At 38.3% G+C, this 15,377-nt stretch overlaps 1 protein-coding gene across 2 annotated transcripts in view; it reads left to right on the plus strand.

Annotated features, from left to right (window-relative positions):
• Positions 1-6,554: 6,554 nt before the first annotated feature.
• DIAPH2 (diaphanous related formin 2) overlaps positions 6,555-15,377 on the plus strand; it is a 1,156,455-nt gene continuing 1,147,632 nt past the window's right edge. For both annotated transcript variants that reach the window (XM_041741554.1, XM_041741555.1), the window contains exon 1: positions 6,555-6,815. In XM_041741554.1, coding sequence (XP_041597488.1) covers positions 6,783-6,815 — 33 coding nt within the window. In that variant the 5' untranslated portion in view covers positions 6,555-6,782. The remainder of the gene's footprint in view (positions 6,816-15,377) is intronic.

Below are 15,377 nucleotides of genomic sequence, written 5' to 3' on the forward strand. Positions count from 1 at the left end.
TAATAGAAAAGCAACCAGCTCTACTGGCTTTTCACACTTGAAGGACACTTCACTATATATAAAATAATGAGATGGTTTCACAAAATACACAGTATGACAAATACAAACATTTCCTTCATTTTCCAAATATCATTGAAAAAATATCTCTCACTTAAAAAAAGTTTAAGTGACCTTTTACATATTGTCTACATTGTACAGCTTGTTCTTAAATTTCAAATGCATTTTTAACATAATTTAACAATGAATAATAATTCAGGAGTTAATTTTGACACTGTTGCAGAGGAAACTACTTTAGATATGAGAGAAATAAATAAGAACAGAGGCTTGAGAACTCAGCAGAAAAGCTCTAATATTTCAAATCTTTCCTATTCCCCTCATCCATATTCTAAAACAAACCAAACAAAAAACAACTTGTGCCTGCCAGTTGGTGGCTTGACTTTAGACTAAGTTTAATCAATTAGCAGTTTCTCCAGTTGTCATCTGACCTCATTTACCTAGCTTGTAACCATAAGTCAGTATATTACTGAAGCTAAGACTCCAACAATGACCTTTTTGTTTTACTTAACTATAGGGACACAATGGCCAATCAGATCTACCTTCTCTTTCCATTATGACACAAACTGCATTGCTGTTGGCAACTGAAACCAATTTAAACTTTCCAGACTTAAAGCAGTGCTCCTCAAAGTATGGTTTGCAAACTTGTATACTGCAAGTAATTGTGATATTTGTAAAACTGCAGATTCTAGGGCCTGTTCTCAAAGATCTTGATAGAGTTGCTATAGGAAAGCCTTAGAATATGCCTTTTGACTTGCACCCCTTTGTGAATCTTACATTTACTAAATTGATTGATTATGTTAATAGAATTAGGGAATACCACCTAAGGTGTGCAGGGCCCAACTATTGTAGTAAAAGGCCAAGATGGAAATAATTCCATTTGCTGCTAACACATTTAATGTGAATAAGAATCACTCAAGAAGCTTGTTAAACATACATATTCCTCCAAAACCAAAGGAGGAATACGTATGTTTGGAGGTTCCACCTTCAAAACCAAAGGAATTATAATCATAGAGTGGGCGAGGGGATCTGTATGTTGAAAAGGCTCCCCCAGGTCATTCAGATATATTTTAACAGTTAAATCTCCTGCACTAGATCAGTTGCTTCAAGGTATCCAATAGCTGGCAGAATGAAAGAGGTTACTTGCAGAAGACCCAGACACTGTTCCCCATTATTGGGATCTACATACTTTAAAGGACAAAGCTATATACATTTTTAAGTGCTTAAGGGATACTTTAGACTGAATGTGGTTGGAGCAAAAATTAAGGGTTTTGGAGATGGAGGGAAAGCAAACATTTGCAATAGAACAAAAGAGGAGGGAAATAAAAGATACTATAGTGAAAGGTAGGTGATGACAGGTCCTTAGATGGGTAAGTGGTTTCTGCATCTAGCTTCACCCCCTCTATATTCACAGTAAATAACTTACCTACTCCACATTATAAAGGGCTGAGGCTAAGGAGTTCTTTAAGGAAGAAACAAATACTCATGTGGATACAGTTGGGTTCTGTCCTCAGCCATTTTATTATTTTTTTTAATAATTTTTTATTGGGGGATCCCTGGGTGGCGCAGCGGTTTGGCGCCTGCCTTTGGCCCAGGGCGCGATCCTGGAGACCTGGGACCGAATCCCACGTCGGGCTCCCGGTGCATGGAGCCTGCTTCTCCCTCTGCCTGTGTCTCTGACTCTCTCTCTCTCTCTGTGTGACTATCATAAATAAATAAAAAATTAAAAAAATAATAATTTTTTATTGGTGTTCAATCTACCAACATACAGAATAACACCCAGTGCTCATCCTGTCAAGTGCCCCCCTCAGTGCCCGTCACCCATTCACCCCCACCCCCTGCCTTCCTCCCCTTCCACCACCCCTAGTTCGTTTCCCAGAGTTAGGAGTCTTTATGTTCTGTCTCCCTTTCTGATATTTCCCACACATTTCTTCTCCCTCCCCTTATATTCCCTTTCACTATTATTTATATTCCTCAAATGAATGAGAACATATAATGTTTGTCCTTCTCCGATTGACTTACTTCACTCAGTCCTCAGCCATTTTAACTAGTCCTATCAGTTCTGGTAAAATTAGCAGATTACCCTCTTCCTAGCTCCAGGAACAAAGTGGGACAGCAGTGAATAGACACAAAGCCATTTCACATTGCCACATGTACTCTTACTGTGGAGGCCGAGAAAATTAAGGCCATTCCACTTTAAGTTCAGCATTAGCACAAGTACAGCCATCCCAGGCCCCTGTAAATAAGAGCTGAACTTTACCTTACTTCAGTTACAGGAAGAAAACAGTTTACAGCTTAATATCCTAGAAAGCCCCATATTAGAATAAAAACAGAGCCCAAGCCAAGGGCAGAAAGCCCCTATTAGAATAAGAACAGAGCTCAATGCCCTTGAAAGCCCCATATCAGAATGTAAACAGAACTTGAGAAATTCCTCCATCCCTTCTGGAGGTCCCCTAGACCAGCCCTTAAAACTAAGCTAAAACCCACCTCGGGGTCCCAGTCCCTGCTCCACTGGGTCGGTCATACTTGGACCCAAGCTTGAGCTTGTAAATAAAGCCTGGTGTGTTTGCATCGGTGTGGGCTCCATGGTGGTTTCTTGGATTCGCGATCTTGGGCACAACATTACACCATCTGCTATTACTCTGTAGTCATGAGTTGGAGTAACCTATTTAGGCATGCTCTCCTGGAAAAAAAGAACACTTACATTCCATCTCACTGCCTATAACTTATGACTGTCTATTAATTCTCTCTCTCTTTTCCCTCTGGGTCTAGAAGGGTGTCTTAGAGGTACAGATGACAATTAAGTGGAAAGGTAAACAAATTTAAATCTACTATTGAGAATCATGATCAATAAGGAGCTCAGGACTAAAAGTAAGTATATTGTTGGACCCTGGCTCACGGGTGCCAACGTGTCCCGGTGGACGCCCCAGAGACTCAGACCCCAGACAGGCAGATGCAATTAGCAAGAGGGTTTATTGAACGTTTGTGCAAACGGGCTCTCTGCCTCCGAGGAGGAAGAGAGCCCCGATTAGCAATTACAGGTATCTTTTAAAGGCAAAAGGAAAAAAACTGCTTAAAGACAAAAGAACCTCGGGAGTCACATAGCATTCAGGTTATTGATTTCTCAGAAGGTCAACATGAACCTATTCAGGGACATTCCAATCAGGGTGTGGGGGGAAATGGTTTTCTTATTATAAACAGAATGCTTTTAGTTGCTAAAATTTCAGGAAGGCGCCTGGATGGGCTGCCTCTGGATTAGGGCTGGTCCTAGTTACAGGGGGGGGTTTCTTCAATATAAGATCTCTTCCTGTAGAGCCTATTTCAATCTCCTGGTATAGATCATAATCCATCTCCAGGCTTTACAGCTCCAAACTCTCCACATGTCCAGATCCACAATTCTTTTTTTTTTTTTTTTAAGATTTTATTAATTCATTTGTGAGATGCAGAGACATGGGAAGAGAGAGAAGCAGGCTCTATGCAGAGAGCCCAAGGTGGGACTTGATCCCCGGACCCCAGGATCACCCCCTGGGCTGAAGGGAGGTGCTCAACTACTGAGCCACCCAGGTGTCCCCAGATCCAGAATTCTATCACGTCCTCCACATCATCTAAATGTTACACTAGTGTATCTGACACTGTATATCAGAAAATAAACATTTTTCCTCCAAAACAATTTCTGTTAATGACATTACCATCCTTCCAATTAGAACTAAATGTCAGGGCACCTGGGGGGCTCAATTAGTTAAGCATCTGTCTCTGGCTGGGGTCATAATCCCAGTGTCCTGGGATCCAGCCCCGCATCAGGCTCCCTGCTCAGTGGAAAGCCTGCTTCTCCCTCTCCCTCTGCTGCTTCCATTGCTTGTGCTCTTTCTCTGTCAAATAAATAAAATATGAAAGAAAGGAAAGAAAGAAAAGAAAGAAAGAAAGAAAGAAAGAAAGAAAGAAAGAAAGAAAGAAGAAAAAGAAAGAAAGAAAAGAAAGAAGAAAGAAAGAAAGAAAGAAAGAAAGAAAGAAAGAAAGAAAGAAAGAAACCTAAGGGTTGTCTTGAATTTCTCCCTTGACTTTATCCTTTACTTGCAGTTAAGACTTCAGACCATTGCTGTTCCAAGTAGCAATGACTAGGATGCCGAGGAACATAGAGGAAGGGCTGTTCAGGAGATAGTTTGATAGGCCTCACCTCCTGAACATTGAAGAACCCCCCCCCCCCCCCCCCCCCCCCCCCCCCCCCCCCGTGAGTAGGACCAGCCCTAATCCAGAGGCAGCCCATCCCTGCACCTTCCTGGAATTTAAGCAACAAAAAACATTCTGTTTGTCCGAGATAAGAAAACCATTCCCCCCCACGCCCTGACTGAAATGTCCCTGAACAGGTTCATGTTGACCTTCTGAGAAATCAATAACCTGGATGCTATGCTACTCCCGCGGTTTCTTTGCCTTTAAGCGTTTTTTTTTTTTGCCTTTAAAAGATGCCTGTAATTGCTAATCGGGGCTCTCCTCCACCTCTGAGGCGGAGAGCCCGTTTGCACAAACGTTCAATAAACCCTCTTGCTAATTGCATCTGCCTGTCTGGGGTCTGAGTCTCTGGGGCGTCCACCGGGACACGTTGGCACCCGTGAGCCAGGGTCCAACAAACATATAATAGCAACAGTCTCCTTCACATCTTCACTTACAGGCTTCCAGTACCCCTCCTCCTAATTCTTCCTACCCATAGACTTGTTACTCCCCTGTCCAAACACCCTCACTTGCTCCTCAATCTTACCTTCAAGCCCTCCTCCCACACATAAAACGATTTTTTTTTTTTAGCTTTCTTCTACTATTCTTCTACGTATAACTTAAACTTTGGCCAAATTATACCATTCCTTCTTTCCTGAGCAAGTCCCATGTTTCTCTCGCTTAAAGTTTTCACTAATGTCCTTCCCATTGTTTGAAAATTTCTTTCCCCTCCATCTGTCAAATCCTTATTCATCCCTCAGGGTCCAGCTACAACTCTACCTCCTTCACCTTTCAAATAAATGCATTCTTTCCTTCTTTGGTATTAGAAGTACTTTGCATTTTAATGTTGCTTATCACATTCTGCCTTACTTTTTTTTTTCCCACTGAGAGGATGGAATGCTTGTATTTCCACATAATGACTAACAGTGCCTTTTCTATAGTAATTATTTTTATATTGTGTTGGATGAATGAATTTTTTTCTTCCTCAACTTTGATAGAAATTCCCTAAATGAAGCCTACTTTTATTAATAAAGAGAAGCTGTCATTCCAGCACATGTCTTGGTCTCTTTCTGTCTGTGCTTGCCCCTCTCTATTCCTACATCTTAGCTCTTTCTGTCTCTGCTTTCTCCATCTTTGTCTCTCTCTGTGTGTACTCACCCTTTCCCTTCCTCTATCTGGCACTGTCAAACTGTCTCTTTTTTTCACGGCATTTTTATTGTTAGTATGTCTTTGATGTTTTCCTTGCATTGTCTTTCTCTGTCCATTTCTGTTTCTCTGACACCCTGTTCCCTTCTTACCTAGAAGTCAATCTCTGAAGCTCTTTTTTTTAAAAAAGATTTTATTTATTTATTTATTCCTGAGAGACGCAGAGACATAGGCAGAGGGAGGAGAATCAGGTTCTATGCAGGAGCCCGATGTGGGACTTGATCCTGGAACTCCAGGATCACGTCCTAAGCTGAAGGCAGATGCTCAACTGCTGAGCCACCCAGGCTTCCCATCTGAAGCTCTTTCAAAGCCTCCCTTATACTATAACGTAAAGGGCAGTATTATTTGGACTTTTCAGGTTGGAACTCAGAAGTCTAAAGTCTGAAAACTTTACAGCTTTGGGGAAAATTAACTTTCAGGGGTCAGATGACCTCAGTGTCTGTGGTGAAGTGTCCGAACAGAAGTTTACAGATACTCTGAATTGTTAATTTATGTGATAAGACGTAAAGGTTTAAAAGGTGACCCACAACAGCTAATCAGGATAACAATGCTAATTACTCTAATTGGCTTCAATGATAAAGACATGTTGGAAAGCAAACAAAAAGTTCTAGAAAATCATGGACCACTTGGCACCTTGCTCAGGAGACTCTAAGCTTTCATATATAAATATAAATGAATTGAAACTAAAAACACAATAATAATAATGATGCAAACTATTGTTTCAATATGTACTGTGAGACAACTGTCTTATACACAATAATTCATTTAATCTCCAAACATTTCACGGAGGTGAAAACTGAGGTCGAGTGTGATTAACTTCATTTTCAGTCATCCTTAGGAGGGGAGCTATATTTAAAACTAGGTGCTGTTTGATTACAAAGCCTGGGCTCCTAAACTGTAGAGTTTTTTTTTGTTTGTTTGTTTTTTGTTTTTTCAGATTTGGCAGGTCTTAAGAATACCTGGTTACTCATTAACCCTTCTGATTCCTTAACCCCTACCCTAGATTTACCAAATCCTAGGGCAAGGGCCTGGGAGTCTGTTTAAAAAATGACTAAGGTGATTCTTAATATCCTGCCTGTTGGGGAAACAGAGCATCCCACTAAATAGCTTCCCCAGCCATGATATAAAGGAGGAAAAAGTTCCATTTCCCTGGTAGTGGTGCTCCTTGTCCCACTCTCCTCCATTCAGTGCCTTGCCTAGCCTTTCCTCCCCAGAGAATCAAAATTAGCCTCAGACTCTTCAATCTATTGTTTAAATGTCCAGAAGTACCCACTCTAGCAACATGTAAACTTTCACGTGAATTTTGACCAAAGTGAATGAGGAAATGGAGCTTTATTGGTGGCATGAGAGTAAGTAGAAGAGTGTGCTGTATTTATGTGGGGGGAAGGGGAATGGGGATGTTAGATGCTTCCTGAGGCTCTTAAAATCATGCCATGTGGAGACTCACGTTTGTTTTTTTGTTTTTTTTTTTTGTTTTTTTTAAATTTTTATTTATTTATGATAGTCACAGAGAGAGAGAGAGAGAGAGAGAGAGAGAGAGAGGCAGAGACATAGGCAGAGGGAGAAGCAGGCTCCATGCACTGGGAGCCCGACATGGGATTCGATCCCGGGTCTCCAGGATCGTGCCCTGGGCCAAAGGCAGGTGCTAAACCGCTGCGCCACCCAGGGTTCCCGGAGACTCACGTTTGTAAAGCTCAGCCTTTATTATATAAAACAATTTTTCTTTGAATTAATAGAATGTACCTAATGCTAATTGGAAACACCAAGAAAACGTACAGGCTGAAAATAACAAAATAACATTGACTTACTATGTATTGATTGTCAGGCCCTATGTTCAATGATTTACATGAATCTTCTAATTGAATACTTACAATAAACATGTGAAGTAACTAGTTATCTACATTTTACAGATGACATGAGGCTCAGAGAAATTACTAGTCCAAGACCTAAGATTCCAACCTAGCTTTGTTTGACTGCAGTTTATGCCCTGAACACCGTGGCACAGACTCTGCTACAAACAGATCAAAGAAAGATTTAGGAAAATTCACTGATAGCAGATCTTTAATTAAATTTTAAAAAAGGATGTTTTAGGAATTCTAGGTGTTTTGAAAAATATTTGGAGATTATCACTTTGGAGGAAAGCACAGGTTCTTCCAACCAAAATAATCCCTGGTGTTTCAGAGTCACTGATTTAATCCAATATGGCATTTCCTGTGTTCTTACCGTCCTAGGTTTATCAGAAACTAATTCCTTTAGTTGGTTAGAATACCACTTGGAGCAATTGCTTCAAACTCACTATGAATGAATTCAGAATCTCTTTTCTGAGTCATCAGAACCCAGTTTCTCACACTCATAGCCTTTAAGATTCATATTCTTAAAAACTTTACTTTGTGGTGGATAAGGATTCCCCAAAATAGAATGACAAGAAAAGGAAGCATGAGGATATTTTTTCCTTTCTTGAATTCTCACATTTAAAAAAATTTTCTTCCCATTATGCCAGAACAGATAATAGAGTTGTACAATATAACAACAAAAAATACCTTTCAACTGGAAGTACAAGATATTTGACAAATATGTACAAGTAGCTTGTCAACATTTCTTTTCATCTCATAAAGCTCTACCAAAATTATATATTTTTAAATAAAAGCCTAACAATTTTCAAATATCTGACTACTCAGAATCCTTTTCTTTTCTTTTTTTTTTTTTAAGATTTTATTTATTTATTCATGAGAGACACACAGAATGAGAGAAGCAGAGACACAGGCAGAGAGAGAAGCAGGCTCCATGCAGGGATCCTGATGTGGGAATGGATCCCGGGTCTCCAGGGTCACACCATAGGCTGAAAGCAGCACTAAACCACTGAGCCACCTGGGCTGCCCTCTTTTCATTTACCAAAACTGTACAGATAAGAATTAGATTTTTATTAAAAAATTCAGCTTTTAAAAATTAAGTGATTTATAAAAATAGCTAAAATTTATAAAATAAATTTTATAAAATAAAATTTATAAAAACTTACTGCATGAATCATGAACTGATTTATACATTAGTAACTTTACATAAGGGAAGAGGAACGGTTTTTAATGTATGCCTGATGTTGACTTTTTACAAAATTATTTTTACTTTTAACAAAGCAATACACAAACTGGGTACATATTTAATCAGTAAAGAATGGCTACTCCTCTTTCCCACAGTTCCATTCCCAGTAGGCAATTGTTTTAGAATATTTTGGGTTTTAGTTCCTTTGTGAACTCATATGCTAAGCTAATACTTCCTATAATAAATCTCATACTCCTCATTCAGCTATACATACTATGAACATTTTGCCAATATTACTTCATCTAGAACTCTTTTCCATCTTTTTTCCCCTAGAATTTCTTCCATTTTTAATTAAAGATTTTATTTATTTATTTATTTGGCAGAGAGAGAGAGAGAGTGAGAGAGCAATCAGAGGGAGCAGCAGAGGGAGAGAAAGAAGCAGGTTCCCCGCTGAGCAGGGAGCTCCATCCCAGGATTTTGGGATTATGCCTTGAGCTGAAGGCTGAAGCTTGACCGACTAAGCCACCTGGGTGCCCCTCCTAGAGTTTCTCCTTATTTCAGGTTTTATCTCCCTAGCTGACTAGTCTCTGGGAAAGGGATCAAGGGTAACTTTTAGTTCCAATGTCTAGCTTTTCTATGCCTTGCTCAATGCCTGGAAACTCTATGCCTTTGTTCTGTTGTTTGCAAAGGAAACAAGGTTGCTGGGAACACAGGAGATAAGGTGGAATTTGTAATGTTGGGCCATTTTCTTCATACTTGGCATTTATTAGGGTTTTTTTTTTTCAAATTTTTATTGAAATTCCAGGTATAGTGTAATACTGGTATCAGGAGTAGAATTTAGTGATACATCACTTACATATAACACCCAGTGCTCATCATAACAAGTGGCCTCCTTAAGACCCATCACTCATTTAGCCCATCCTTACCCACCTCCCTCCATCAACCCTCAGTTTGTTCTCTATCAGAGTCCCTTATTAGAGTCCCTTAGGTTTGCTTCCCTCCTCTTTTTTCCCCCTTCCCATATGTTCATCTCTTTTATTTCCTAAATTCCATATATGGGTGAAATGATATATTTGTCCTTCTCTGACTTATTTTGTTTAGCATAATATACTCTAGCTCCATCTATGTCATTGCAAAGGGCAACATTTCATTCTTTTTATGGCTGAGTAATATTCCAGTGTGTGTGTGTACGTGTGTGTGTATCACAACTCCTTTATCCATTCATCAGTTGATGGATATTTGAGCTGTCTTTATAACATGATTATTGTAGATAATGCTGCTATTAAACATCTGAGTGCATGTACCCCTTCAAATATGTATTTTTATATACTGTGGGTAAATACCTAATACTGTAATTGCTGGATCATAGGTAGTTCTATTTTTAACTTTTCGGGACCCTCCATACGGTTTGGAGAGTGGCTGCACCAGTTTGCATTCCCACTAACAGTTAACAGGGTTCCCCTTTCTCCACATCTTTGCCAAAATCTGTTGTTTCCTTAATTTTAGCCATTCTGACAGTTGTGAGGTGGTATCTCATCATGGCTTTGATTTTTATGATTGACATACAGTGTATTGCATATATTTAAAGTGCACAATTTGACAAGTTTCAAAATACATATACACCCATGAAAAACCATCACTATAATCAAAGTAATGAACACATTCCTTACTCCAAAATGTTTTCTCATATTCTCCTGCCTCTCCCTGTACCCCTTTCCCCAGTCCAGAAGCCACTGATTGGCTTTTGACACCACAGATTAGTTGACATTTTCTAGATTTCTAAATAAATGGAAACATACAATATGTGATTGGCTTCTTTTGCTCAGTATATTCATTTTGAAATTTATCCATATTGTTGGGTAATGCTTAATTCTTTCATTTGGGTTGCTGAGTGCCTGTCCATTGAATGGATATACAATAATTAGCTTATCCATTAACCTCTTGATGAACATTTGGATTGTTTCCAGTTTTTAGCAATTATAAATAATTCTGTTATGAACATTTATGTATAAGTCTTTGCCTGAACATGTTTCCTTTTCTCTTGGGTAAATACTTAGAAGTGGAATGGCTCAATGGTAATGGTGCGTGTCGGTATAACTTCTTAAAAATCTGCCAAACTATTTTTCCAAGTAACTGTACACTTTTATATTTATATATACAATGGAGGAATTTTAATTCCTTCACATTCTTGCAGTTAGTATAATCAGTCTTTCTTTTTCTTCTAAGATTTTATTTAATTTCAAGTTAGTTAACATATAGTATAGTACTGGTTTCAAGAGTAGGATTTAGTGATTCATCACTTTACATATAACACTTAGTGCTCATCACAAGTGCCCTCCTTAATCCCCATTACCCATTTAGCCAATTCCCCCACCCATACGCCTCCAGTAACTCTGTTTGTTTCCTGAGGTTAAGAGTTTCTTATAGTTTGCCGATCTCTCCGTTCTTACCTTATTTTATTTTTCCTTCCCTTTCCCTATGCTCAGTTGTTTCATTTCTTAAATTCTACATATGAGTGCAATCATATAGTATTTGTCTTTAGCTGACTTAATTTCATGTAGCATAATACATGGCTCCATCCACATCATAGCAAATGGCAAGATTTCATTCTTTTCGATGGCTGAGTATATTCTATTTTTTATATATGCCATATCTTCTTTATCCATTCATCAATCAGTGGGCATTTGGATTCTTTTCATATTTAGCTATTGTTGATAGTAGCTGCGATAAACATTGGAGTGCAAGTGCTCCTTCAAATCACTATTTTTGTATCCTCTGGATAAATACTTTGCAGTGCAATTGTTGGGTCATAAGGTAGTTCTATTTTTAACTTTTTGAGGAAGCTCCATACTGTTTTCCAGGGTGGCTGCACCAGTTTGCACTCCCATCAACAGTGTAAGAGGGTTCTCCTTTCTCTACATCCTCACCAACATTTCTTGTTTCTTGAATTAATTTTAGCCATTTTGAGGTGATATCTCATTGTAGTTTTTATTTGTATTTCCCTGATGATGAGTAATGTCCATTTTCTCATGTGTCAGCCATTTTTATGTCTTCTTTGGAGAAATGTCTATTCATGTCTTCTGACCATTTCTTAGTTGGATTATTTTTTCGGTGTTGAATTTTATGAGTTCTTTATATATTTTGGATACTAGCCATTTATGTGATAAATCATTTGCAAATATATTCTCCCATTCCATTGGTTGCCTTTTGGTTTTGTTGTTTCATTTGCTGTGAAGAAGCTTTTTATCTTGATAGAGTCTCCGTAGTTCATGTTTGCTTTTGTTTCCATTGTCTCCACAGATGAGTCTAATAAGAAGTTACAATGGCCAAGGTCAAATAGGTTGCTGCTTATGTTCCCCTCTAGGATTTTGAAAGTTTCCTATTTTACATTTAGTTCTTTCATCCATTTTGAATTTATTTTTGTGTATGGTGTAAGAAAGTGGTCCAGTTTCAGTCTTCTATAAGTTGCTGTCCAGTTTTCCAACACTATTTGTGGGAGAGTCTGTCTTATTTCCATTATATATTCTTTCCAGCTTTGCCAAAGATTAGTTGACCATAGAGTTGTGGGTCTATTTCTGAGTTGTTTATTCTGTTCCTTTAAGTGTCTGTTTTTGTACTAGTATTGTACTGTCTTGATGATTACAGCTTTGTCATACAGCTTTAAGTCTGGAGTTGTATTGCCTCCAGCATTGGTTTTCTTTTTCACATTAATTTGGCTACTCAAGGTCTTTTCTGGTTCCATACATATTTTAGAATTGTTTGTTTCAGCTTTGTGAATAATGTTGCTGTTATTTCAATAGGTATTGCATAGAATGTGTAGATTACTATGGGTAGCATAGACTTTTAACAATATTTTTCTTCCAATCCATATATATGGGATGTTTTTCCTTTTTTTGTGTCTTAATCAATATATTTCATAAGTGTTCTATAGTTTTTCATTATATAGATCTTTTACTTCTTTGGTAAATGCAACAGATTTCTGTAAGTTGATTTTTATATCATATGACTTTGCTGAATTCATGTATTAGTTCTACCACTGCTTTAGTGGAGTCCTTTAGGTTTTCTACATAGAATTTCATGTCCTCTGTGCAGATTAAAAGTTTGACTAATTTGCAAAATAGGATGCTTATTTCTATTTGCTGCCTGATTGCTGAGATTTCCAGTGCTGCATTGAACAACACTAGTGAGAGTGGACATCCCTGTCATGTCCTTGACCTTAGGGGAAAAGCTCTCAGTTTTTCCCCATTGAGGATGATAGTAGCTGTGGTTCTTTCGTATATTGCCTTTTAAGATATGTTCCTTCTAACCCTCCTTTCTTGAGGGTTTTTATCAAGAAAGTATGCTTTATTTTATCAAATGCTTTTTCTGCATCTAGAATGATCACTCTTTTTAATTTTAATCATTCTAATAGGTACCAAATAGTATCCCATTGTGGCTTATGTAGTATTTCCCAGATGAGTAATGTTATTAAGCAACTTTTCATGTACTTATTAGTCACCCTTATACCTCCTTGAGTGAAGTTTCTGTTTACATTATATTCCTATTTTCTCAGGGGTCTCAAGAACTCCTTCAAGCATGCTACTTTAACAGAAGGATTTACAAGACTCAAACAGGTTTTACTCATGGTTAGCATTTCTTACAGAAGAAGTATACACAGCAAGAGCAATAGGAACAAGATATCCATTGCATGGATTAGAGTGATTAGACACAGGTTTCCACATCCTTTCCCATCTGCAGTCACATATTATATACTTTTTCACTGGCTGTGAAGTGCAGGGACATATGTGGAGACTGTACAGTGAAGCCCATTCAAATCTCAGAGTCCAAGGCTTTTATGGAGGGTTGCACCCATAGGTACATCGTAATATGCAACTAGGTATAATAACCAAAACTCATGACCCCAATGATGAAATCATGTGCATATCATCAGTCTCAACATTTGTGAAAAGCAAGTCTTACAAGATACTGTAACATGGCCCTTTGATCCAAGTGTATACAATAAAATCCTCAATCATTAACAGAAAGAATCATCAAATATAACATTCGCAGAGGTTGTAAAATGATTAGTACTGGCTCCAAGCTCTCTTGGAGATGTGTGAGGGGTGAGCAATAAGACCTGCAGTGTTAAGTCTTTTCTCATACCCATTTTATTATTGGGTTGTTAGTTTGCTTATTTTAGGAATTCTTAATATATCCTGTTACAATCCCTTATCAAATATATGGTTTGTAAAGATTTTTCCCCAGTTTTTGGTTTCTCCTTTTATTCTCCTAACAGTATCTTTTGAAAAGCAGCAATATTTGATATTGGTGAAGTCAATTTTATCAATTTGTTCTTTTATGTATTGTGTTTTGGGTATCATTTCTAAGAAATCTTTGCAAAACCTAAGATTTAAAATATGTTTTCATGTTTCCTTCTAGTATTTTTATAGTTTCAGGTTTTTACATCTAGGTCTATGATTCATTTTGAGATAAGTTTTGTAGATGGTTTGACCTGAAGTATTTTAAAGCAAATCTTTGACATCAAATCTTTTTTTTAATAAATTAATATTTATTGTTGTTCAATTTACCAACATACACAAAAACACCCAGTGTTCATCCCGTCAAGTGTCCACCTCAGTGCCCGTCACCCATTCCCCCCCACCTCCCTCCCTCCTGCCCTTCCACCACCCGTCCTTCATTTCCCAGAGTTAGGAGTCTTTATGTTCTGTCTCCCTTCCTGATATTTCCCACACATTACTTTTCCCTTCCTTTATATTCCCTTTCACTATTATTTATATTCCCCAAATGAATGAGAACATACACTGTTTGTCCTTCTCCGATTGACTTACTTCACTCAGCATAATACCCTCCAGTTCCATCCACGTTGAAGCAAATGGTGGGTATTTGTCGTTTCTAATGGCTGAGTAAAATTCCATTGTATACATAAACCACATCTTCTTTATCCATTCATCTTTCGATGGACACCGAGGCTCCTTCCACAGTTTGGCTACTGTGGACATTGCTGCTAGAAACATCGGGGTGCAGGTGTCCCGGCGTTTCATTGCATCTGAATCTTTGGGGTAAATCCCCAGCAGTGCAATTGCTAGCTCATAGGGCAGATCTATTTTTAGCTCTTTGAGGAACGTCCACACAGTTTTCCAGAGTGGCTGCACCAGTTCACATTCCCACCAACAGTGTAAGAGGATTCCCTTTTCTCCACATCCTCTCCAACATTTGTGGTTTCCTGCCTTGTTAATTTTCCCCATTCTCACTGGTGTGAGGTGGTATCTCATGGTGGTTTTGATTTGTATTTCCCTGACGGCAAGTGATGCAGAGCATTTTCTCACGTGCATGTTGGCCATGTCCATGTCTTCCTCTGTGAGATTTCTCTTCATGTCTTTTGCCCATTTCATGAAAGGACTGTTTGTTTCTTTGGTGTTGAGTTTAACAAGTTCTTTATAGATTTTGGAAACTAGCCCTTTATCTGATATGTCATTTGCAAATATCTTCTCCCATTCTGTAGGTCATGGTGAATAATTTTCTTAATGTGTTGTTGGATCCTATTGGCTAGTATCTTGTTGAGAATTTTTGCATCCATGTTCACCAGGTGCCATTCTCTTCATGTCTTTTGCCCATTTCATGAAAAGATTGTTTCTTTGGTGTTGAGTTTAATAAGTTCTTTATAGATTTTGGAAACTAGCCCTTTATCTGATATGTCATTTGCAAATATCTTCTCCCATTTTGTAGGTTTAGTTTGGTTGACTGTATCCTTTGCTGTGCAAAAGCTTCTTATCTTGATGAAGTCCCAATTGTTCATTTTTGCTTTTCTTTCTTTTGCCTTTGTGGATGTATCTTGCAAGAAGTTACTGTGGCCAAGTTCAAAAAGGGTGTTGCCT

Source organism: Vulpes lagopus, chromosome X (genome assembly GCF_018345385.1).
Source record: "Vulpes lagopus strain Blue_001 chromosome X, ASM1834538v1, whole genome shotgun sequence".
In the NCBI taxonomy this organism is placed as follows: Eukaryota; Metazoa; Chordata; class Mammalia; order Carnivora; family Canidae; genus Vulpes; species Vulpes lagopus.